Source organism: Ranitomeya imitator, chromosome 6 (genome assembly GCF_032444005.1).
Source record: "Ranitomeya imitator isolate aRanImi1 chromosome 6, aRanImi1.pri, whole genome shotgun sequence".
Classification (NCBI taxonomy): Eukaryota; Metazoa; Chordata; class Amphibia; order Anura; family Dendrobatidae; genus Ranitomeya; species Ranitomeya imitator.
In genome coordinates, this window is record NC_091287.1 from 573,294,548 (window position 1) to 573,320,544 (window position 25,997).

The 25,997-nt window shown below is 47.3% G+C and overlaps 1 protein-coding gene across 1 annotated transcript; it reads left to right on the plus strand.

Annotated features, from left to right (window-relative positions):
- Positions 1-20,203: 20,203 nt before the first annotated feature.
- LOC138643517 (keratin-associated protein 4-3-like) lies at positions 20,204-22,942 on the plus strand (the record flags this gene model as incomplete). The annotated part of the gene is made up of 2 exons (XM_069732416.1): positions 20,204-20,238; positions 22,474-22,942. Coding segments are annotated over exons 1-2 (504 nt in total), but the record flags the coding sequence as incomplete, so codon positions are not given.
- Positions 22,943-25,997: the final 3,055 nt, after the last annotated feature.

Genomic DNA, 25,997 nt, shown 5'->3' on the forward strand with positions numbered 1-25,997 from the left:
GGAGAATGAGCAAATTTGATGATCAGTGGGAAGCAGAAGCATATACCATCTTACCGTCCAACTTTGACAATTCTAAAGTCTGTCTTATCAGCAAAGATGGAGGAGAAACTTTGACGGCAGTATCTAGAGACCATCTCAAGAAATGCCCTGATAAATTGAGGAACAGAGAGCCAGACCCAGGACCATCTCCACCTATGGAGGAGAAGATGATACACACTGTTCTTGGAGATTTTCCCCAGTCTTGGACTCAAGTACATCAGGCCATCGTGATACCTGTCTTAACGTTTCCTCAGCTGGAAATACCAGAAAAAAATATGACTCACAACCATCCAGAACCTGAAGAGACTCCGCACCAACAGGTTCAAGCAGCAATTGTCACCCCAGCAGTGGAACCAGAGACTCCACCCTCTGCTATTGGTGAATCTGTCAGACCCATGGTGAATCTGAGACAACGCAGACGCTTACCTAGTATACCTACACATAGTACATACACTAGTGGGACCATTCCAGTAAGAGCGGGCATGTCAGATCAGGAACCACGCAGGTCTACACGTAGTACCAAAGGCAAAATTCCAGCCAGGTACAAGGATTAAAAGTGTTAACAATTGCTGTTACATTTTTGAATTGCTTGCTTATCTTTGATACAGGTTTAAAAATGGACATTGCGGTAATGGACAATGTTTACTCAAAAACTTTCTTTGTAAATAGTTTGGCACCTCCAAGGTGCACCATGGTTCTGCCCACTTTGCCGGCGTGGGTAGAGCCTTTCCTTGCTTCATCTGACCAAAGACAATAACAGATGTACTTGTGCAAACTTGTTTTCACAACATTCAGTGTCATCCCATAAAGGGAAGCGACAGTTTTATAATTGTTCAAATGTCTTTCAAAAATGTTTTTCAAAATGTTTGCATTTATTTAACTTGTAAATTATTGTTTTCTTTTCCCAGTCCCAAAGTACTGGATTTAATGGGGGGGGGGGGGGGGGTGTAAAAAAATTTAAAAAAAAAATCCTAAATAATGAAGAAAAAAAGAATTATTATTCCCATAAATACATTTCTTTATCTAAATAAAACAAAACAATAAAAGTACACATATTTAGTATCGCCACGTCCGTAACGACCCGACCTATAAAACTGTCCCACTAGTTAACCCCTTCAGTAAACACCATAAGAAAAAAAAAAAACGAGGCAAAAAACAACGCTTTATTATCATACCGCCGAACAAAAAGTGGAATAACACGCGATCAAAAAGACGGATATAAATAACCATAGTACCGCTGAAAGCGTCATCTTGTCCCGCAAAAAATGAGCCGCCATACAGCAACATCAGCAAAAAAATAAAAAAGTTATAGTCCTCAGAATAAAGCGATGCAAAAATAATTATTTTTTCTATAAAATAGTTTTTATCGTATAAAAGCGCCAAAACATTAAAAAAATGATATAACTGAGGTGTCGCTGTAATCGTACTGACCTGAAGAATAAAACTGGTTTATCAATTTTACCAAATGCGGAAAGGTATAAACGCCTTCCCCAAAAGAAATTCATGAATAGCTGGTTTTTGGTCATTCTGCCTCACAAAAATCGGAATAAAAAGCGATCAAAAAATGTCACATGCCCGAAAATGTAACCAATAAAAACATCTACTCTTCCCGCAAAAAACAAGACCTCACATGACTCTGTGGACTCAAATATGGAAAAATTATAGCTCTCAAAATGTGGTAACGCAAAAAATATTTTTTGCAATAAAAAGCGTCTTTCAGTGTGTGACGGCTGCCAATCATAAAAATCCGCTAAAAAAACAGCTATAAAAGTAAATCAAACCCCCCTTCATCACCCCCTTAGTTAGGGAAAAATAAAAAAATTAAAAAAATGTATTTATTTCCATTTTCCCGCTAGGGTTAGGGTTAGGGCTAGGGTTAGGGCTAGGGTTAGGGCTAGGGTTAGGGCTAGGGTTACGGTTAGGGCTAGGGTTAGGGCTACAGTTAGGGTTAAGGCTACAGTTAGGGTTGGGGCTAAAGTTAGGGTTAGGGTTTGGATTACATTTGCGGTTGGGAATAGGGTTGGGATTAGGGTTAGGGGTGTGTCTGGGTTAGAGGTGTGGTTAGGGTTACCGTTGGAATTGGGGTTAGGGGTGTGTTTGGATTAGGGTTTCAGTTATAATTGGGGGGTTTCCACTGTTTCGGCACATCAGGGGCTCTCCAAACGCGACATGGCGTCCGATCTCAATTCCAGCCAATTCTGCGTTGAAAAAGTAAAACAGCGCTCCTTCCCTTCCGAGCTCTCCCTGGCGCCCAAACAGGAGTTTACCCCAACATATGGGGTATCAGCGCACTCAGGACAAATTGGACAACAACTTTTGGGGTCCAATTTCTCCTGTTACCCTTGGTAAAATACAAAACTGGGGGCTAAAAAATAATTTTTGTGGGAAAAAAAAGATTTTTTATTTTCACGGCTCTGCGTTATAAACTGTAGTGAAACACTTGGGGGCTCAAAGTTCTCACAACACATCTAGATAAGTTCCTTGGGGGGTCTAGTTGTTTCCAATATGGGGTCACTTGTGGGGGGTTTCTACTGTTTAGGTACATTAGGGGCTCTGCAAACGCAATGTGACGCCTGCAGACCATTCCATCTAAGTCTGTATTCCAAACGGCGCTCCTTCCCTTCCGAGCCCACTCATGCGCCCAAACAGTGGTTCCCCCCCACATATGGGGTATCAGCGCACTCAGGACAAATTGCACAACAACTTTTGGGGTCCAATTTCTCCTGTTACCCTCGGGAAAATACAAAACTGGGGGCTAAAAAATAATTTTTGTGGGAAAAAATTTTTGTTTTATTTTTACGGCTCTGCATTATAAACTTCTGTGAAGCTCTTGGTGGGTCAAAGTGCTCACCACACATCTAGATAAGTTCCTTAGGGGGTCTACTTTCCAAAATGGTGTCACTTGGGGGTTTCAATGTTTAGGCACATCAGTGGCTCTCCAAACGCAACATGGCGTCCCATCTCAATTCCTGTCAATTTTGCATTGAAAGGTCAAACGGCGCTCCTTCCCTTCCGAGCTCTCCCATGTGCCCAAAAAGTGGTTTACCCCCACATATGGGGTATCAGAGTACTCAGGACAAATTGTGCAACAAATTTTTGGTTCAAATTTCTTCTCTTACCATAGGGAAAATAAAAAATTGGGGGCGAAAAGAATGTTTGTGAAAAAAAATGATTTTTTATTTTTACGGTTCTGCATTATAAACTTCTGTGAAGCACTTGGTTGAGTCAAAGTGCTCACCACACCTCTAGATAAGTTCCTTAGGGGGTCTACTTTCCAAAATGGTGTCACTTGTGGGGGGTTTCAATGTTTAGGCACATCAGGGGCTCTCCAAACGCAACATGGCGTCCCATCTCAATTCCAGTCAATTTTGCATTGAAAAGTCAAATGGCGCTCCTTCGCTTCCAAGCTCTGTCATGAGCCCAAACAGTGGTTTACCCCCACATGTGGGGTATTGGCGTACTCAGGACAAATTGTACAACTTTTGGGGTCCATTTTCTCCTGTAACCCTTGGTAAAATAAAACAAATTGGAGCTAAAGTAAATTTTTTGTGAAAAAAAGTTAAATGTTAATTTTTATTTAAACATTCCAAAAATTCCTGTGAAACACCTGAAGGGTTAATAAACTTCTTGAATGTGGTTTTGAGCACCTTGAGGGGTGCAGTTTTTAGAATGGTGTCACACTTGGGTATTTTCTATCATATAGACCCCTCAAAATGACTTCAAATGAGATGTGGTCCCTAAAAAAAAAATGGTGTTGGAAAAATGAGAAATTGCTGGTCAACTTTTAACCCCTATAACTCCCTAACAAAAAAAAATTTTGGTTCCAAAATTGTGCTGATGTAAAGTAGACATGTGAGAAATGTTACTTATTAAGTATTTTGTGTGACATCTCTGTGATTTAAGGGCATAAAAATTCAAAGTTGGAAAATTGCAAAATTTTCAAAATTTTCGCCATATTTCCATTTTTTTCACAAATAAACGTAGGTAATATCAAAGAAATTTTACCACTATCATGAAGTACAATATGTCACGAGAAAACAATGTCAGAATCACCGGGATCCGTTGAAGTGTTCCAGAGTTATAACCTCATAAAGGGACAGTGGTCAGAATTGCCAACATTGGCCCGGTCCATAACGTGCAAACCACCCTTGGGGGCAAAGGGGTTAAGGTTGTCACGATTCACACCGTGACCGTCACCTTTACGTCAAAGATCGGGGTGACTTTAGGCCAACAGACGGCTATCACATGTGCAGGGGGGCTTATCTTAGTTATCCCTCCACTGCTACAATGTGATGAAAAAACACACACAAGGCTATTAACCTCTTAGTTTACAGCAGGGGCTTATTTTAATTATCCCACTGCTCTTCAATATACCACGAACTGCAGGGATTTATGTTTATCCCGCTTTACAGTTCTGCTTGAACTTGCAGCTCTCTGGCGCCTCCTTACCCTCAGGTCGGATTAGGTACTGCACCTAGGGTAATTAGTCACCAGACAGGCTGCCTGCTATGTACTGGCTATTGGGTACGCTGCAGCGAGGCGATATAACTACTCCCACTCAGGCAGGAACAATAATTATCAACGCCGCCATCGCTACAACGACTCCCAAAGGCACAGCACACGGTATGCTGCCACCAGCTTCGATTAAACGGGTCCGAAACTAACCCAAACAGTAGCATAATTCCCTTCAGAAGACTTAGGGTACATTTTAGAGCAGGAGAATGAAACTAGTATTAAATATTTAACTCCAAAAGATTAAGGCAGTGTTTACAAAGGTATATAAAAATGTTACAATATGAGACAATTAAAAAATATGTACAACGGTAATCATAAAAATAACAGGGATTAAATAAGAATTGTAAAACTCACATGTTCTCAGTTCATTTCAGGCAAAACCATGCTGGCAGGCAGAACCTCAAATGTCCCAGTGCATCAGGAGGTCTGGATAGAAACAGCTCCTCAAGTAAGACTCAGACTAAAGGCTGGGTTAAGTGTAAAGACTTATAAACTCCAGCCTCGTGACATCACTAAAGGGCTGGTTAATTATATTCACTGAGTTCATAGATATTTACATTCTCAGACCCTGGAGACAAAGAAATTCCTGACTGAGAAGGGAGGGACCACAGGTGGCTTTGCAGAATTGGTCACCTGCAGTTTAAAGCCGCACCCTGCTCACAGACCAGCTTCAAGTTACCCAGTGTCTGCCATAGGGCTGGTTTGTTGTATTCAGGGGGGGGGGAAGAGAGGGGGTTTTTACAGCTGCCATGTGCTAACAGGACCATGGTTAGAAGTGCAAAAATCCCTCAGCTAAACAGAGTGAAGGGGGGTCAACGCCCACCCTATATGTGCTGGCAATAGAAACTAAAACGTATATTATACATTATCCTCACAAAGGTGAACTCCCCTATAAGAACATCCTGATCTGTAGGGAAAAGGGTTCAGTTCCTGTCAGGGAGACAGAGGGAAAGGAAACAGAGGAGCCTGTGGCCTCAGGTGCTGCAGCTCCTAGGAAACAGACGGATAGAAAGCAGAACATATTGCAGCAAGCATGAAGGAAAGCAAAGCAAAGGAGATTATATCAGAGGGAGATCAGCCAGGAGCAGGCTGCTTCCTTCTGAGGCGCAGAAATCCGGTTGCCAGATTACCGAGGGAGTAAGGATCTCTACACTTTACTTCAGAGACTGGCAGGACAGCTAATTTCAAGTTACCTGTCCACACCTACACCCAGGAGGCACCGCTTAGAGGCCGGGGCATGATAGAGTAGCTGTAAAACGCCTCAAGCCACCGGTCATATGGGTTTGTCCTATCCATCTGGGAAACAGAGAGACATAACATCTGTAACATCTTCAACAGTTGTGAGGACCTTTGAGAGGCTTAGCAGTAAGGTACTACAACACCGCAGCGCTAGATGAAGGCTATTGATTTTCACCTGGATAAGGGGACTCTGGATTTGCCTCCAAAACGGCCAGACTCTGCCTACCCTGTGATCTGGTGCTCTGGACTGTGGATGCTGAACCTTCAGTAAAAGGTAAAGAGACTGCAACCCTGTGTCCTCGTTCTTCACTGCGCCTCTCACCATCCACCATATACACACTGGGAAGCCCTGGGGACACACTTCACCTGTGGGAAGGTATACCATCCAGCTGCTATTCCATCACCCCAGCGGACCCCTTAAAGCAGCGTCAGTCACCCTGACCGAATACCACAGGTGGCGTCACGAACATATCCCTTTAAAGACCTTTCCCCCTTTTACAACGGACGTCCCAAGGGCCACGGACCGGGTCAGCCACCGAGTACCCCACTGCCCACTGGGGCGATCCATGTACACAGTGACTGCACCAGCAGAATAATGAATGCAGCTCTGGAGTATAAAACAAGAGGTAACTCAGGATCAGTAATGTAATGTATGTACATAGTGACTGCACCAGCAGAATAGTGAGTGCAGCTCTGGGGTATAATACAGGATGTAACTCAGGATCAGTAATGTATGTACACAGTGACTGCACCAGCAGAATAGTGAATGCAGCTCTGGGGTATAATACAGGATGTAACTCAGGATCAGTAATGTAATGTATGTACACAGTGACTGCACCAGCAGAATAGTGAGTGCAGCTCTGGAGTATAATACAGGATGTAACTCCGGATCAGTAATGTATGTACACAGTGACTGCACCAGCAGAATAGTGAGTGCAGCTCTGGGGTATAATACAGGATGTAACTCAGGATCAGTAATGTAATGTATGTACACAGTGACTGCACCAGCAGAATAGTGAGTGCAGCTCTGGGGTATAATACAGGATGTAACTCAGGATCAGTAATGTAATGTATGTACACAGTGACTGCACCAGCAGAATAGTGAGTGCAGCTCTGGAGTATAATACAGGGTGTAACTCAGGATCAGTAATGTAGTGTATGTACACAGTGACTGCACCAGCAGAATAGTGAGTGCAGCTCTGGAGTATAATACAGGGTGTACCCCGGATCAGTAATATAGTGTATGTACACAGTGACTGCACCAGCAGGATAGTGGGTGCAGCTCTGCTCAGCTGCTGCTCATTGTGCTAATTGTGGGTGCGGTCGCTGCTGAACCTGCAGTGTGCTCCTGAGCTCCAGAGAACCACCACCTCTCCACCTGGGGACCTGCTCTCTCTCTTACCCAGGGAGGGAGTGGGTTTCCTGGGATGAGTGAGGGAGCCAAGTCCCAGGCTTCTGCTTCCCGGACCAGGCTGGCGGGGGGCAGAAGGAACCAGCAACCAGCCTGCACATCAGAGGATTCGGGGGTGAGACGCTCCACCAGGAGTCGCAGCAATGTGGCTCCTACTCCCCCCAGGTCTGCAGAGACCCAGAGAAGCCGCAAGGCTTCCATGGAGGAGAAGCCTGCTAGTATGCAAGATGGCGGCCCTTCTGGAGGAAAGCTGAGTGCTCACGGAGGTGAGGCCGACCTCACCGAGGAGGGTTGGGCGCTGCAGGGTCCCCAGGAGTCTGTGACCACCTATGCCTCCCGGGTCATGAGCCACCTCCGTGAGTATGAAGATGCTAGCAAGAGACTGATGAGACTCCGGGAGGAGCTGCGCTGCACAAGCAACAAAGCTGCAAGTTCCCCCAAACCGAGGAAGAATCAGCTCCAGGCGGAGGTAAGGAGACTGAAAGTGGACATCAATGAGTTTGAAGTCAGAAAAGCTTTCATAAGAGAAAAAAGTGGACCGTTTAAGGAAAAACTTATTAATGAAGATCGATTCAGGGAAATGGCTGATAACAGAGAGCAAAGGCAGATGGGGCTGCAGCCTGAGTGCCAGGTGGAAGATGATGATGAGGAGGAGGATGACCAGCAGAAAGCTCCACCTGGCAGCCCTCTTAGTCACTCAGAGGCCACGTGCAGCGAGCTCCCTGCTGGACAGGCGACGATGACATCTCGTCGCAGTTCTGCTGGCTCTGGGGAGGACAGTGACATCGGCCAGGGAGGGACGCTAATGGCAGAGATCAAGCTGCTGGAGTCCCCAGTGTGCCTTCAGAACTTCCATCTTGGTGATGATTTACCAGAGGAGGCACCTGAGGGCCAGAAGAAAAAGGTAAAGAAGATCAAACCTAAGCTGCAGGAAGTGGTAAGCTATGTATATGCCCCCCTCCCTGTACCCCCTGAGTCGGCTGCAGGGTCAGCTCGCTGTATAAGCCCCGTTGCCCAGCCCAGCCCGGGTTCTGCTGTGGATCCGGTGCAAAGGCACGGGGAGATTACAGAGCACGGTAATGAGGCGCAGAGCTCCGTCTCTGCTTGTAGTAGCGGGGATGTAGCAGCAGGTGCATCAGCCAAGAGGCTGGACAGTGAGGGCGGCCCGGCGGCGGGCAAACGATCAGGCCACGATGCTGTGGTGCACTCCTCAGTGGGAGGGGGGAGCGGCCCAGTGTCGGGGGCAGCTCCGGTAGCCTCGGTGCCCTTGAATGCTGTTGCCGCTGATCACTTAGTTGAGGAGCGGCGGCAGTGTGAGGGGGTTGCTGGGGCTGGGAGTTCCGGTCCTCCTCCCAAAGTCCTGTTCTGTGTTGGTGCTGCTGGTCAACAAGATGCTGACATAAAGGATCAGCGGCGCCCCACAGTGGCGAAAGATCAGCGGCGCCTGGTAACAGTAAAGCAGCGGAAAATATCATCTGATGATGCGGAGGGCACACGTAAGACCAGGGGTGAGGTCACCTCCAGTTCTGTGGAGGAGAATCAGCCCCTTGTGCCTGATGATGCGGAGGTCAAAATGTCACCCCCTGTTGTCACTGGTCCAGCAGGAGTGAATGTGGTGGTGGGTATGGATGAGGAAAACTCTGTCTAGTGGTGTGGTTGCTGGTTTGGTAGAGGGTGAGGGGGTTATGGAGGTGGGTAATAGTGATGCTGTTGGTGTGGATGTGGTCACTGGTCCGGTTGCCCCCCCCCGGTGGTGGCAGCGCCTGTCAGGAGTTATGCCGCTGTCACCTCCGGGGGAAATAGGGCATCCTCCTCATCTCCGGGCTCTGGGGACGGCATGTTGCAACGGCGTCTCCTGGAGGCTCTAAAGAAGGGGGAAAGATCACTAATGGTAGAGGGTCGAGAGGTTGATCTATCCTTCTGGATAGAGAGGCATGGCCTCGGGGCCTTCCGAGAGCAAAGAGGGGGGGATACAGTGTGGTCCCTCCCAACAGCCGGGCCGGGTAGTGTGCGTAGGAATGTGGTCCGTCTTCAGTGGAGGGGCAATGATGCGTGTCCTCCAAGGTCTAAAGTTGTGGAGCTCCTGCTGAGGATGGGCTTCAGTGCGATTGACATCTATGCCTTGATACATCCCTATTCCACACCTAATTTTGATGTCAGCTTTGTTCGGCCGGAGGGGCTTGAGCTCTTCTGGTCGAACTATGAGTTGGCAAAAAATGAGCCCGGCTGGCGAGACTTTGCCGTTCAGGTGGTGTCTCGCCAAAACCAAGTCAAGAAAGTGACCGTGATGACTTGTAACGAGTCACTTTCTTGTTATGACATCATGACGTGGCTTAGCCGGTATGGAGAGGTGGTAGAAATGCCAAAGAAAAACCGTGACGAGTTTGGTATCTGGTCAGGGGCCTGGACGTTTATGGTAAAACTTAAGCATTCAGGTGGTACGGTTGCCCACATACCATCATCTGCCTTCCTGGGTAGGGATCGTATCCTGGTCTTCTACCAGGGGCAACCGAAGCTCTGCCACAAGTGCGGCGACCCCACACACTTCAGCGCAAACTGCACTGTGCAGAAGTGTGCACTGTGTGGGGATATCGGCCATCTTGCTGCATCTTGTGTGGAGATTAGGTGTCACCTGTGTGGTGACTTAGGTCACCCATTCAGCCGTTGTCCTCGCTCCTTCGCTAATGCAGTCGTGACCCCGGTGGGAGAAAGCCGTGAGGCTGATTCTGCTGGGGAAGGGACTAGCAGGGGTGAGGGAGCTGAGAGGCCAAGGAAGAATAGCAATAAAAAGACGCCTGCCCAGCTTAGGCGTCTAGACAAGCGCAGACAGGATAGGGAGCTGGGCGAGCCTCGTACTACTAGGGCGGCCCCTGTTCTGGATGCCAGTCTTGCTGCTGAGGCCCCGAGGGATGATGAGTTGGATGAGGAGGTCAGGAGGATCCACAGGGAGGAAAGTGCCACTGCCTCAGAGTCCTCCCATTATGAAAGTATGGATGAGGATAATAGGCAGTGGCTAGAGGACAAGCGTAAGCTCGGCACCAAAAAGAAGAGAAAGAAGGGAGATAAAACATCTTCTCCCGCTCTGACCAAGGTACCTAAGGAAGGAAAAACCGACTCCCCTCTGGTTGGTCTTTCTAACCGGTTCCAAGCCCTTGAAAACATCTCTTCCTCTGAGGAGGAAGCTGAGGGTGAGGTTCTGGCTTCGGCGGGGCTCACAGGGGACGCCGAGTCTCCTCCTTCTGGGAATGTAAGATCCTTGGAGGGAGGGACTGGCCCAGAGTCCGGAGACGAGGACCAAAAAAATAAAAAACACGTGGGAATGGATACTTCATTGTCATTAAAGAGGGGGAAGGATTCCTCCTCTGAGGCAGAGGATAAGGGGAGTGGGAAAAAGAAAGCCATCTAACTCAATCACCAGTGATGGCGGTACCCACTCCGTTGACGCTGGTGTCCATTAATGTCGCCAGCATAAAGTCAAATACAGCTAGATTTGCGGCCTTTGATTTTCTCAGCCGGGTTGAAGCTATCATTTTCTTTTTGCAAGAGACCAGGCTGCCAAACATGGCAGATGTGTTTAAAGCTAAGAGGGAGTGGAGACTCGGGCCCTCCTATTGGTCTCTTGCGGCCGAGCCGTATAGCGGAGTGGCGGTCCTTTTTACCGCACCGGTGGAATGCCGATGGGTTATTGAGTTAGAAATGGGGAGGTGCCTGATCTTAGATGTCCTCATGAAGGGACAAGAGCTCCGGCTCATTAACATCTATGGTCCCCAATCTAAGTGGGACCAGAAGTGTCTCTTTATGAGGATCAAGCCCTACCTTTTTACAAGTCGGCAGGTTGTCTTTGGAGGGGACTTCAATGCTGTCACGAGGCCCTGAGATAGAGGAGGTTCCAGAGACAAGCTGACTTATGATAGCGTCGCCCTTAATAGTATAGCTAGTGAGGCTCGCCTGGTGGATGTCCACATTCGGCACACCCCAGGCCACGAGGGGTTCACCTATCATAGAGGTAACTGTAGGTCCAGAATAGATAGGTTTTATTTAAAGGAGGAAGCTGTCTCTTCAGCAGTGTCTGTTGTTGAGGTGGAGTTTTCCGACCACTGTTTAATTTTGTTTTCTCTGAATGTTACAGAGACCCTCCGGATGGGAAGAGGCTTTTGGAGGCTCAATTCATCTCTTTTGGAAGAAGCGGAGATAAGACAGTCCTTTGAGGATTTTCTTCAGAGCCAGGTACCATTACTGGATCTTTGTAGTAGTAAGTCAGAGTGGTGGGAGATGTTCAAGGAAAGGGTGGCGAGATTCTTCCGCCAGCTCTCGAGCCTCAGGAGTCTGAGCAGGTACCGCCTGTATCAGGGTCTGAGGAGGAAACTCGAGCATCTTGTCTCAACTGGAGGTAGCCGCGAGGAGATCTCCAGAGTGAAATCTTTGCTTATGAGGTGTCAGTACGATAGACACGCATCTTTGGTTTTTGAGAGGGATTACGGGAAGTACCGCTCGCCCGACCCTTACAGAAACTGCAAGATGTCAGTGAATAGTAAAGTGGTTACAGGACTGGTCGACACTACGGGGTCCCTGAGGCGATCCAGATCAAAGATCCTGGAGGTTGTCAGATCCTTCTACTCGCACCTCTTGGGGAAGAGTGATCTTGATTGGGATGAGATGTCGGCTTTCCTGGCTGAAGCTGTCCCCGAACCAGGGGTAGACCCCTCTCTTGACGTTTTGACAGAAATGATCAGGGAAGAGGAAGTTCAGTTGGCGATTGAAGGGCTTGCCCCCAATAAATCGCCTGGTCCAGATGGCTTAACATCTGAATTCTATAAGACCTTTAATGACGTTTTGGTTCCCCTCTTGACTGAGGTATTCAATGAGTGTCTTTCCTCGGGCACTCTGCCGAAGTCAATGAGGAGGTCTGCTCTGATCATCTTGTCAAAGGGTAAGGACCCGTCTTGCATTGAGAACTGGCGTCCCATAGCGCTTCTCAATGCAGACAGGAAGGTTCTGGCAAAGGTGCTGTTTAATCGGCTGGTGAAATTTGCACCCCGACTCCTTTCGGGGGCCCAGCATTGCTCTGTTCCAGGCCGCAGCACATTTAGTGCTGTGCTCTGTGTCCGAGAGGCAGTGGAGCAGGGTAGGGCTGGTCACTGGAAGGGGTACATGCTGTCACTGGACCAGGCAAAAGCGTTTGATCGGGTTAATCATGAGTACCTCTGGTCCGTCCTTCTGAGATATGGCCTGCCCGGGGGGTTTGTTGATTGGCTTAAGACCTTGTACAGTGGGGCAGAGAGTTTACCGCTTGTGAATGGTTGGATTGGCAGCTCTTTTGAGGTTGGGTCCGGTGTTCACCAGGGTTGTCCCTTGAGCCCGCTGCTGTACGTGTTTGCGATTGACCCTCTTCTTAGGAGGGTGGAGCGTGGACCGTTGGCCGGGATTGGGATGGACCAGGCAGCACCGGAAGCCACTCTGAGGGTGGTGGCGTATGCTGATGATGTCACTGTGTTTGTTTCCTCTCATGAGGAGGCAGGGTGGCTGATGTCAGAGGTAGATCGCTACTCGGAGGCATCCGGGTCCAAAATCAACCGGGATAAGTGTGAGAGTCTCTGGCTGGGAGGAGGAGATCCTGATTTTGATCTCCCGGACACCCTTCCAGGACCCAATGTCTCTGCAAAAGTCCTTGGCATCGAATTTGGCCAGGGGGATTACCCCAAACAAAATTGGGACAGCAGGCTAGAGATCACCACTCAGAAGGTGAACCAATGGAAGGGTTGGTCTTTGACCCTAAGGGAAAGGGTAAACCTGATCAAAACTTACCTGCTCCCTTTACTGATTTATCTGGGCAGTGTATGCATCTTGCCGGAATCTCTCTGGACTCGGGTCTACAGTTTGTTCTTCCAACTGTTATGGGGGAATAGACTGAACCTGGTCAAGAGGGAGGTTACTTACCGTACGAGGAGACTAGGAGGGTTGGGTATGGTCAACCCTGTGGTATTCCTTGTGGATACCTTCATTAAGATCAATATCGCAAACCTCTGGAAAGAGAGGGCTCCTCGGTGGGTAGTCTCCTGTAGGGGATGGTTTCAGCCTTTCTTCCAGGAATGGGAGACAGGAGGGCAAGTGAAGGATCTTCGCACACCGCATGGACATCTTCCGGCTTACGCTACCTTGGTTCTGAAGGTAATTCGTCGGTGGGGTCTGGGAATGTGGGAGATCAGGACTCTGCCAAGGAAACTCCTTGACAATAGGGTTCTGTTGACCCATTTCCAGAGGCCTCTGGCGCTCAGGGACTGCCCAAGTCGGGATCTTGGGGTGGGTCTGCATCTTTTGAATTCTATCAGGATCCCCTCGAAGTTTTGGGACTTGACTTGGCGCTGCTTCCATGGGAAACTGTGTGTGAGGGACAATCTGAAGTGTAGGAGCTCTGAGGACAGGAATTGTCCTCGGGAGCATTGTGGTACCTTGCTGGAAAGCATGGACCACTTCCTGCTTCATTGTCCCTTCAACACAGAGGTGTACAACAGGGTGGGCACCTTCATTGGCTGGTCTCGGCTGGCCGGTCTCTCCTATGCGGAATGGGCCTTTGGAGCATTCGGAGACCTTGGTGTTCGGGACCGCTGCACCTTATTTCTAGTTAGCGCAGTGGTTAGGTATCACACGTGGAACGCACGGTGCTTAGAATCGACGCAACGAAAAATCCTCCCAGTGGAAGATGTGTTTAGGACCATACTCGTTGACCTGGTGAAGGTGCGCTCTCTGGAGTATGGGAGACTGGGCGCACGGAGGGCCGCTCTCCTCTGGAGGGGCTTTTCTTTTAGTGTGCCCTAGTCTGGTCATCTCCTTTCCTGGTGGTGGGCTGATGCTGACACTGTAGATTTTTGTTTTGTTTGATCATTATACAGTGATGTAGGGCTGCAGGCGCCGAACTTGGGCTTCGTGATGTGTAATTATTGTGGTGTGTGCTGCTGTATATAATGTATATATTGTATATAGGGATATAGATTTGGGTGTAGGTGTTAGGTTGGGTGGTGGGAAAAGGGGGGAGGTGGGATTATCTTGTGGGACTATGGGACACTGGGTTGTTTGGAGGAAAACTGGCACTGCCTGATCTGGCCTATGGACATTGGACATGGACTGAGGCATGAGACGCAGGGCCAGCTCTCAGGTCAGTGCGGGGGGTTGGGAATGAAGGATAGCTTAGTATTGTATATATTTGTGTAATTTTATTTAAAACTAAAAAAGAAAAAAAGCTCATGTATATAGTTTTTGTTTGCCATTGTTTATTTTATTTGTTATTATTATTTTGTTTGGTGACCGGACCAGAAGGTCAAAGTAGTTATTCTGTATATACTGTATAATATGTGTGAGAGGAGAGAATGAGCGGCTGGACCAGTGTTCAGTATACTGTTTATTTTCTGGCTAATATTTTTGTTATGTTTTCTGCTATTATTATTGTTATGTTTTTCATTTTTATAATAAAAGATCTACAGGATGTAACTCAGGATCAGTAATGTAATGTATGTACACAGTGACTGTACCAGCAGAATAGTGAGTGCAGCTCTGGAGTATAATACAGGATGCTCAGGATCAGTAATGTAATGTATGTACACATTGACTGCACCAGCAGAATAGTGAGTGCAGCTCTGGAGTATAATACAGGAGGTAACTCAGGATCAGTTATGTAATGTGTGTGCACAGTGACTGTACCAGCAGAATAGTGAGTGCAGCTCTGAGGTAACATAGTAACATAGTAACATAGTTAGTAAGGCCGAAAAAAGACATTTGTCCATCCAGTTCAGCCTATATTCCATCATAATAAATACCCAGATCTACGTCCTTCTACAGAACCTAATAATTGTATGATACAATATTGTTCTGCTCCAGGAAGACATCCAGGCCTCTCTTGAACCCCTCGACTGAGTTCGCCATCACCACCTCCTCAGGCAAGCAATTCCAGATTCTCACTGCCCTAACAGTAAAGAATCCTCTTCTATGTTGGTGGAAAAACCTTCTCTCCTCCAGACGCAAAGAATGCCCCCTTGTGCCCGTCACCTTCCTTGGTATAAACAGATCCTCAGCGAGATATTTGTATTGTCCCCTTATATACTTATACATGGTTATTAGATCGCCCCTCAGTCGTCTTTTTTCTAGACTAAATAATCCTAATTTCGCTAATCTATCTGGGTATTGTAGTTCTCCCATCCCCTTTATTAAATTTGTTGCCCTCCTTTGTACTCTCTCTAGTTCCATTATATCCTTCCTGAGCACCGGTGCCCAAAACTGGACACAGTACTCCATGTGCGGTCTAACTAGGGATTTGTACAGAGGCAGTATAATGCTCTCATCATGTGTATCCAGACCTCTTTTAATGCACCCCATGATCCTGTTTGCCTTGGCAGCTGCTGCCTGGCACTGGCTGCTCCAGGTAAGTTTATCATTAACTAGGATCCCCAAGTCCTTCTCCCTGTCAGATTTACCCAGTGGTTTCCCGTTCAGTGTGTAATGGTGATATTGATTCCCTCTTCCCATGTGTATAACCTTACATTTATCATTGTTAAACCTCATCTGCCACCTTTCAGCCCAAGTTTCCAACTTATCCAGATCCATCTGTAGCAGAATACTATCTTCTCTTGTATTAACTGCTTTACATAGTTTTGTATCATCTGCAAATATCGATATTTTACTGTGTAAACCTTCTACCAGATCATTAATGAATATGTTGAAGAGAACAGGTCCCAATACTGACCCCTGCGGTACCCCACTGGTCACAGCGACCCAGTTAGAGACTATACCATTTATAACCACCCTCTGCTTTCTATCACTAAGCCAGTTACTAACCCATTTACACACATTTTCCCCCAGACCAAGCATTCTCATTTTGTGTACCAACCTCTTGTGCGGCACGGTATCAAACGCTTTGGAAAAATCGAGATATACCACGTCCAATGACTCACCGTGGTCCAGTCTATAGCTTACCTCTTCATAAAAACTGATTAGATTGGTTTGACAGGAGCGATTTCTCATAAACCCATGCTGATATGGAGTTAAACAGTTATTCTCATTGAGATAATCCAGAATAACATCCCTCAGAAACCCTTCAAATATTTTACCAACAATAGAGGTTAGACTTACTGGCCTATAATTTCCAGGTTCACTTTTAGAGCCCTTTTTGAATATTGGCACCACATTTGCTATGCGCCAGTCCTGCGGAACAGACCCTGTCGCTATAGAGTCCCTAAAAATAAGAAATAATGGTTTATCTATTACATTACGTAGTTCTCTTAGTACTCGTGGGTGTATGCCATCCGGACCCGGAGATTTATCTATTTTAATCTTATTTAGCCGGTTTCGCACCTCTTCTTGGGTTAGATTGGTGACCCTTAATATAGGGTTTTCATTGTTTCTTGGGATTTCACCTAGCATTTCATTTTCCACCGTGAATACCGTGGAGAAGAAGGTGTTTAATATGTTAGCTTTTTCCTCGTCATCTACAACCATTCTTTCCTCACTATTTTTTAAGGGGCCTACATTTTCAGTTTTTATTCTTTTACTATTGATATAGTTGAAGAACAGTTTGGGATTAGTTTTACTCTCCTTAGCAATGTGCTTCTCTGTTTCCTTTTTGGCAGCTTTAATTAGTTTTTTAGATAAAGTATTTTTCTCCCTATAGTTTTTTAGAGCTTCAATGGTGCCATCCTGCTTTAGTAGTGCAAATGCTTTCTTTTTACTGTTAATTGCCTGTCTTACTTCTTTGTTTAGCCACATTGGGTTTTTCCTATTTCTAGTCCTTTTATTCCCACAAGGTATAAACCGCTTACACTGCCTATTTAGGATGTTCTTAAACATTTCCCATTTATTATCTGTATTCTTATTTCTGAGGATATTGTCCCAGTCTACCAGATTAAGGGCATCTCTAAGCTGGTCAAACTTTGCCTTCCTAAAGTTCAATGTTTTTGTGACTCCCTGACAAGTCCCCCTAGTGAAAGACAGGTGAAACTGCACAATATTGTGGTCGCTATTTCCTAAATGCCCAACCACCTGCAGATTTGTTATTCTGTCAGGTCTATTAGATAGTATTAGGTCTAAAAGTGCTGCTCCTCTGGTTGGATTCTGCACCAATTGTGAAAGATAATTTTTCTTGGTTATTAGCAGAAACCTGTTGCCTTTATGGGTTTCACAGGTTTCTGTTTCCCAGTTAATATCCGGGTAGTTAAAGTCCCCCATAACCAGGACCTCATTATGGGTTGCAGCTTCATCTATCTGCTTTAGAAGTAGACTTTCCATGCTTTCTGTTATATTTGGGGGTTTGTAACAGACCCCAATGAGAATTTTGTTACCATTTTTCCCTCCATGAATTTCAACCCATATGGACTCGACATCCTCATTCCCTTCGCTAATATCCTCCCTTAAAGTGGACTTTAGACAAGACTTTACATAGAGACAAACCCCTCCTCCTCTCCGATTTTTACGATCCTTTCTAAACAGACTGTAACCCTGTAAGTTAACTGCCCAGTCATAGCTTTCATCTAACCATGTCTCGGTTATTCCCACTATGTCAAAGTTACCTGTAGATATTTCTGCTTCTAGTTCTTCCATCTTGTTTGTCAGGCTTCTGGCGTTTGCGAGCATGCAGTTTAGAGGATTTTGTTTTGTTCCAATCTCCTCACTGTGGATTGTTTTAGAAATGTTCTTACCTCCCTTCTGAGTATGTTTTCCTGGGTCGTCTTTGTTCGAGTCTAATGTTTTTCTTCCCGTCCCCTCTTCTTCTAGTTTAACGCCCTCCTGATGAGTGTAGCGAGTCTTCTGGCGAATGTGTGTTTCCCAGGTTTGTTGAGGTGTAGTCCGTCTCTGGCGAGGAGTCCATCATACCAGTAATTCACACCGTGGTCCAGGAATCCGAATCCTTGTTGTCTGCACCATCGTCTTAGCCAGTTGTTTGCATCAAGGATCCTGTTCCATCTCCTGGTGCCATGCCCATCTACTGGAAGGATAGAAGAAAAAACTACCTGTGCATCCAGTTCCTTTACTTTCTTCCCCAACTCTTCAAAGTCTTTGCAGATTGTCGGTAGGTCCTTCCTTGCCGTGTCATTGGTGCCAACATGTATCAGAAGAAATGGGTGGACGTCCTTGGAGCTGAAGAGCTTTGGTATCCTATCGGTCACATCCTTGATCATCGCACCTGGAAGGCAGCATACTTCTCTTGCAGTTATGTCCGGTCTGCAGATGGCTGCTTCTGTGCCTCTCAGTAGTGAGTCTCCCACCACCACCACTCTTCGTTGCTTCTTGGCTGTACTTTTTGCTGTCACTTGTTGCTGTGTGCCCTTTTCTTTTTTGCTTGCTGGTATTGCTTCATTCTTAGGTGTGCCATCTTCATCCTCTACAAAGATTTGATATCGGTTCTTCAGTTGTGTGGTTGGTGATTTCTCCATGGTCTTCTTGCTTCTTTTGGTCACATGCTTCCACTCATCTGCTTTTGGAGGTTCTCTGACACTTTTTGCACCTTCTGTGACCAGTAGAGATGCTTCTGTTCTGTCTAGAAAGTCTTCATTCTCTTTGATGAGTTTCAAAGTTGCTATTCTTTCTTCCAGACCCCGCACCTTTTCTTCTAAAAGGGCCACTAGTCTACACTTCTGACAGGTGAAATTGGATTCTTCTTCTGGTCGATCTGTGAACATGTAGCACATGCTGCAGAGGTATAATACAGGATGTAACTCAGGATCAGTAATGTAATGTATGTACACAGTGACTGCACCAGCAGAATAGTGAGTGCAGCTCTGGTGTATAATACAGGATGTAACTCAGGATCAGTAATGTAATGTATGTACACAGTGACTGCACCTGCAGAATAGTGAGTGCAGCTCTGGAGTATAATACAGGATGTAACTCAGGATCAGTTATGTAATGTATGTACACAGTGACTGTACCAGCAGAATAGTGAGTGCAGCTCTGGGGTATAATACAGGATGTAGCTCAGGATCAGTAATGTAATGTATGTACACAGTGACTGCACCAGCAGAATATTGAGTGCAGCTCTGGGATATAATACAGTATGTAACTCAGGATCAGTAATGTAAGTAGTGTTGAGCGATACCTTCTGATATAAAGAAGTATCGGTATCGGATTGGATCGGCCGATATCCAAAAAATATCGGATATCGCCGATACCGATACCCGATACCAATGCAAGTGTGACGCTGTAAGAATCTGGCTGCACTCGAGTGCAGTCCTATAGAGCGTGTAGATTCAAACAGTGAAAAACGGAGAGTGGACCCACTGGACCGTGATGACGAACCCCTCTCGGACGAGCTGACCAGGTGGACCGCCCCCTATACAGGGAGAGTTAGGGGCAGGCCCGTGAGGGACTATCGCCACGGAAGCTGGAGGGTCGACTGAGATCAGATGGGTACACAGCAGGCACAAAGGGAAAGAGGGAACAGAAAGGAACTACTGAGACGAGGGAGAAGATGGGAACGCTACGGAGACACTGAGGCTGGCAGGACAATATGGAGACACCGAGGCTGACGGGAGCAAGGAAAAGATATAGGAGCCGGGCAGGTACCGCAGAGGAAAAGGAACTGAAGGAACAAGGCAGGAACACAGGAAACAGGCAGGCACAGCAGAGAGAAAGGAACTGAAGGAACAAGGCAGGAACACAGGAAACAGGCAGGCACAGCAGAGAGAAAGGAACTGAAGGAACAAGGCAGGAACACAGGAAACAGGCAGGCACTGCAGAGGGCGGGGGAGACCCAAAGTCAGAGAGCTAGGAACGCACAGAGACCACAGGTGGCCAGAAGCACTTGTAAACACAAATGAACATCAGGCACAGAGGAGCAGCAGGAAGCAGTTTACATAGCAGCATGGGAGCTACTTCCGGGTTACAGTCCTCCAGGATGACGGAGAGGACAGGAAAGAGCGCCAACAGAGGAATCAGATGTGCGCACGCGCAGAGCTGAATGCGACGCGCGCGCGCACCCGGCGAGCTGCAGTGGGGAGAGGCGGCGGCAGCAACGGCATGACAGCAAGTCAATGGAACGCAAGTATTGGCATGTAAATAAGCTCTTTCTGTACTTCTACATCCTGTTCCAGAGGGGGGAAGAGTGTGGGCGGTGCGTGAGCGGACACTGTGCATGTCTGTGTGTGCGGGCGGGGTCTCTGCGGGCCTGCCGGGGATCTGTACGGGCCTCTCGGGGGTCTGTGCGGCCTGCCAGGGTTCTGTTCGTGCCTTCCGGGGCTCTGTGCGTGCCTGCCGGGGCTCTGTGCAGCCCGCCTGGGCTCTGCACAGCCTGCCGGGGCTCTGTGCGGGCTTGCCGGGGCTCTGTGCGGGCTGCCGGGGCTCTGTGCGGCCTGCCGGGGCTCTGTGCGGGCTGCCGAGGGTCTGTGCATGCATCATCTGATGGGACTACAAGTCCCATCGGACGATACCTGCAACAGTGACAGTGATTGACACATTAGCCAACGATGGGACAGTAGTAGTCCCATCATCCGGCTAATGTGTTGAATGTAAAAAAACAACATACATACTACATACATACTACATACATACATTACATACATTACATTCATACATGACATACAATACATACATACAGACATACAGTACATATAACATAGAGTACATACTCACCATTACTTGTCGTTTTGATCACCAAAGCCAGTGTCACCTGTAAAATATATTAAAATAACAAACAACCAATATACTCCCTGTCCGCAGAAATCCACGAGTGTCCCACGACGATCTCCTGTGGAGAACGGCAGCATCAGCTGATGCGACTGCTCTCTAGGGGCTCCAGGAACACAATGACGGGAAGAAAGTATCCTTCCGCACTGTATTCCTCCACCGCTGTAAAAAAATAGTCCCTAGTCTCACTTTTGGCATTGCAGTGTGAGAAATTTCCCCACGCAGCAATTGCCATAAAGTGAAACTTTGTCCTAAGGTAACCTCTCAGTGATGCACTGCAGGAGCCATTGTCTCCTGTGTTGTGAATTCTGCTTTTGGGCTCCCTCCGGTGGTTGTAGGTGGTAATGCAGTTGTCTCTGGGCTGCAGTCCTGGACAGGTGTATCTGATGATTGCAATTCTGACTGGGGTATTTAGGTTTGCAGGACTCATTAGTCCTTGCCAGTTGTCAATGTTTCTTGGGAAGTGTTGGATCTTTGTCTGGCTTCTCCTGCTTAGCTGCCAATTCAGCAAAGATAAGTGTCTGTTTCTTTTTCTATGGCACACATGCTGTGTGCTTGTTTTTTGATTGTATTCCTGCTCTTAGTTTAGTAGTCTCTGGAGTTGCAGATATACGTTCCACGTCTTTAGTTAGATGGAGGAATTTTTTGTATAATCTGCTGTGGATATTTTGGGAAGGGTTTTAATACTGACCGCACAGAACTCTGTCCTATCCTTTCCTATTTTAGCTAGAGTGGCCTCTTGTGCTATATCCTGTTTTCTGACTGTGTGTCTTTCCTCTCCTACTCACAGCCAATATTTGTGGGGGGCTGCCTATCCTTTGGGGTTCTGCTCTGAGGCAAGGTAGTATTCCTATTTCCATCTTTAGGGGTATTTAGTCTTCCGGCTGTGACGAGGTGTCTAGGGCTTGTTAGGTACACTCCACGGCTACTTCTAGTTGCAGTGTTAAGATCAGGATTTGCGGTCAGTATAGTTACCAATTACTCCAGAGAAAGTTCCATGCGGCTCCAAGGTCACCGGATCATAACACTCCTGTCAGTGTGTCACTGAGGGTCCTATAGTTCAGTGACATCACCCGATGTCACTGTTCTATAGGGGAGATTGTTCTGGGACACTCGTGGATTTCTGCAGGCACGCACAGAGCCCCGTCAGACTGCACAGAGCCCCAACGGTCACGAACAGACCCCACACACACACACACACGCAGTCTCCGACCACACTGCATCATTGCACTGCGGAAACTTCTGATTCCGGTATCCGATATCGCAAAAATATCGGAACTCAGTATCAGAATTCCGATACAGCGAATATCGTCCAATACCCGATATTTGCAGTATCGGAATGCTCAACACTAAATGTATGTACACAGTGACTGCACCAGCAGAATAGTGAGTGCAGCTCTGTGCATTTGCGATGTTGTCCGTCGCGCTGTCGTCCTTCACAGTGTTGACCTTCGCGCTATCGTCTATAATAGTATAATTAATGAATAGGAGATAATTCCAGGCACTTAATAATGATGTCCTTTGCACTGTCGTCCTTTGCACTGTCGCCCTTTGTGTTGCTGTCCTTCGCGATGCCATCTTTCGCCCTGTCGTCCTTCGTGCAGTCTTTTGCGCTGTCATCCTTCACGTTGTCATCCTTCACGTTGTCGTCCTTTGCGCTGTCATCCTTCGCCCTGTCGTCCTTTGCCCTGTCGTCCTTCGAGATGTCGTCCTTCGTGCTGTCGTCCTTTGTGCGGTCGTCCTTCATGCAGTCTTTTGCGCTGTCATCCTTCATGCTGTGTCCTTCGCGCTGTCGTCCTTCGCCGTCGTCCTTCGCTCTGTCGTCCTTCATCCTGTCATCCTTCGCGCTGTTGTCCTTCACGATGCCATCCTTCGCCCAGTCGTCCTTCGTGCTGTTGTGCATTACACTGTCGCACTATGCACAATCGTCCTTCATGTTGTCGTCCTTTATCCTGTTGTCTTTCGCCCTGTCGTCCTTCATCCTGTCGTCTTTCGCACTGTTGTCCTTCGCCCTGTCGTCCTTCGCCCTGTCATCCTTCATCCTGTCGTCCTTCATCCTGTCGTCCTTCGCCCTGTTGTCCTTCGCCCTATCGTCCTTCATCCTGTCGTCTTTTACACTGTCGTCCTTTGCGCTGTTGTCCTTCATGCTGTTGCCCTTTGCGCTGTCGTCTTTCGCCCTGTCTTCCTTTGCGCTGTTTTCCTTTTTGCTGTCATCCTTCACGCCATCACTCTTCACACTGTCGCCCTTCACACAGTCGTCCTTCGCACTGTCGTCCTTCGCACTGTCGTCCTTCGCACTGTCATCCTTTGCCCTGTCGTCCTTTGCCCTGTCGTCCTTCGCCCTGTCGTCCTTCGCCCTGTCATCCTTTGTGCAGTCGTCTTTCGCCCTGTCATCATTCATTCTGTCGTCCTTCGCACAGACGTGTTTCGCACTCTCGTCCTTTGTGCTGTTGTCCTTCATACTGTTGACCTTTGCGCTGTCGTCCTTCGCGCAGTCGTCCTTTGCGCTGTCGTCCTTCACCCTACCTTCCTCCTCACTGTCTTCCTTTGTGCTGTCATCCTTCACGCTGTCGCTCTTCACGCTGTCGCTCTTCACGCTGTCGTCCTTCGCGCTGTCGTCCTTTATGGTATAATTGATGAATAGGAGATAATTCCAGGCACTTAATAATGATGATTAATAGGAGGCGCCGTGGACGCCGCTTGCTGCCAAACCACAATGTTTCCTGAATCCGCGCCGAGACGTTAATCAGATCTCATTACCGGGGACGTCTTTCCTTTGTTGTGATGTCGCCTCGGCCGTGTCCCCAGATGTGGCAGCAGGGGCCATAATAAAGGAGTGATAATAACGCGGAGATAATTGCTGGAGCTCATTATATGGTTGAGCAATTATGGCGCAAGTTCGTCTCAGCAGCGCCCTCCCAGGTCATCACAAGCGTGTGCAGACGTGGCAAACACTGGTAAACTGCACCAGTGTCGGTAACACTGCCTGCTGTGACTTGTGATGACCCCAATCAGATCCTCTCCCAATGGTCAGCACATCCAGAGCTGCATGCACAATTCTGCCATGTTTTCCAGTCACAGCCAGAGCGGTATTCACAATCCTGTTTGTTCTCATAATGATACACGCTGTTTCGCTCTGCTGCCACCTGCTGGTTCAGTGTTTTCTCTAGCAGAATACTGAATGCAGCTTTGGATGTGACTAGAGAAGAACAGTTTAATAAGCAGGTGTGCAAGCAGCTGTGGATGTGACTAGACTATAAAATGTAATGCAACTGGTCTACTACAAACTAAGGGAAAGCTTCAGTATAAAGCATGGTGGAGGCAGCAGCCTGCAGTGAGGAGTGTGATCACCGGCTGCCCCGAGACCTCCCGCCTGGTACTCACAGGTGGTCATATGATCAGGACACCTGCAGGAGCAGAAGTCCTGGAGGGCCGCTGTCCTGGAGGACATAGCAGTATTATCCGGCAGCGACTAGGCGTCGTTATATTAGGGCAGTCTATGCTGCAGTAAGGCTACTTTCACACTAGCGTCGGATTCGGCCCGTCGCATTGCGTCGGGCTGAGACTCCGACGCTAGCGTTTGATGCGTCGCACAACGGGTGCAGCGGATGCATTTCTCCGGCGCATCCGCTGCCCCATTGTGAGGTGCGGGGAGGTGGGCGTGGAGTTCCGGGCCGCGCATGCGCGGTCGGAAAAAGCGGTCTGTCGGCAGCAAAAAACGTTACATTTAACGTTTTTTGCTCCCGGCGGTCCGCCACAACACGGCGCCACCGTCGCACGACGGTGGCGACGTGTGTCAATACATCACAATGCGTCGGTAATGTTACTCTATGGGGCAAAAACGCATCCTGCAAACAACTTTGCAGGATGCGTTTTTTTCCCCTAAACGACGCATTGCGACGTATTAAAAAAAACGCCAGTGTGAAAGTAGCCTTAGGCTCCCAGGTTGAACAGCATTACTTGAACACTGTATGGCAGTTTTATGTCATCATATTGTAGCATTATTTGGCAGATGTACTCTAGTATTATGTTGGTACTGTATGGGAGTATTATTTGGCACTCTATGGCAGTATTTTGTTGGCATATGGACATATGTGCGTATTAAATGGCAGTGTTATGTTGCTTCTCCATGAAAACATTATGTGAGCATTGTATGGTGGGTATAATATTGACACTCTATGGGACTATTATTTAGGCATTTGTAGCTTGATATAATGATGAAATATGGAAGCATTGTTTGGCAATTGTATAGGAGTAAGATGCTAAGGTTGTATAGAAGTATTATTTATCCATTCTATAAGGGTATTATGTTAGTGGATATGTGACTTGTGTATTGCATGGTGATATTAATTTATAGGAGTATTATTTGTGAGCAGTATATGGGCATGTTGGGGTATTATATCAGTACTATATGGGAGCAGTATTTGGGCACGGTGTTGTGATATTGTATCAGTACTACAGTATATGAGCATGGTGTGGTATTATATCAGTACTATATGGGTGCAGTGTTTGGGCACGGTGTGGTGGTATTGTATCAGTACTATATGGGCATGGTGTGGTATTATATCAGTACTATATGGGAGAAGTGTTTGGGCACGACGTGGTGGTATTGTATCAGTACTATATGGGCATGGTGTGGTATTATATCAGTACTATATGGGAGCAGTGTTTGGGCACGGTGTGGTGGTTTGTATCAGTACTATATGGGCATGGTGTGGTATTATATCAGTACTATATGGGAGCAGTGTTTGGGCACGGTGTGGTGGTATTGTATCAGTACTATATGGGCATGGTGTGGTATATCAGTACTATATGGGAGAAGTGTTTGGGCACGGCGTGGTGGTATTGTATCAGTACTATATGGGCATGGTGTGGTATTATATCAGTACTATATGGGAGCAGTGTCTGGGCACGGTGTGGTGGTTTGTATCAGTACTATATGGGCATGGTGTGGTATTATATCAGTACTATATGGGAGCAGTGTTTGGGCACGGTGTGGTGGTATTGTATCAGTACTATATGGGAATGGTGTGGTATTATATCAGTACTATATGGGAGCAGTGTTTGGGCACGGTGTGGTGGTTTGTATCAGTACCATATGAGCATGGTGTGGTATTATATCAGTACT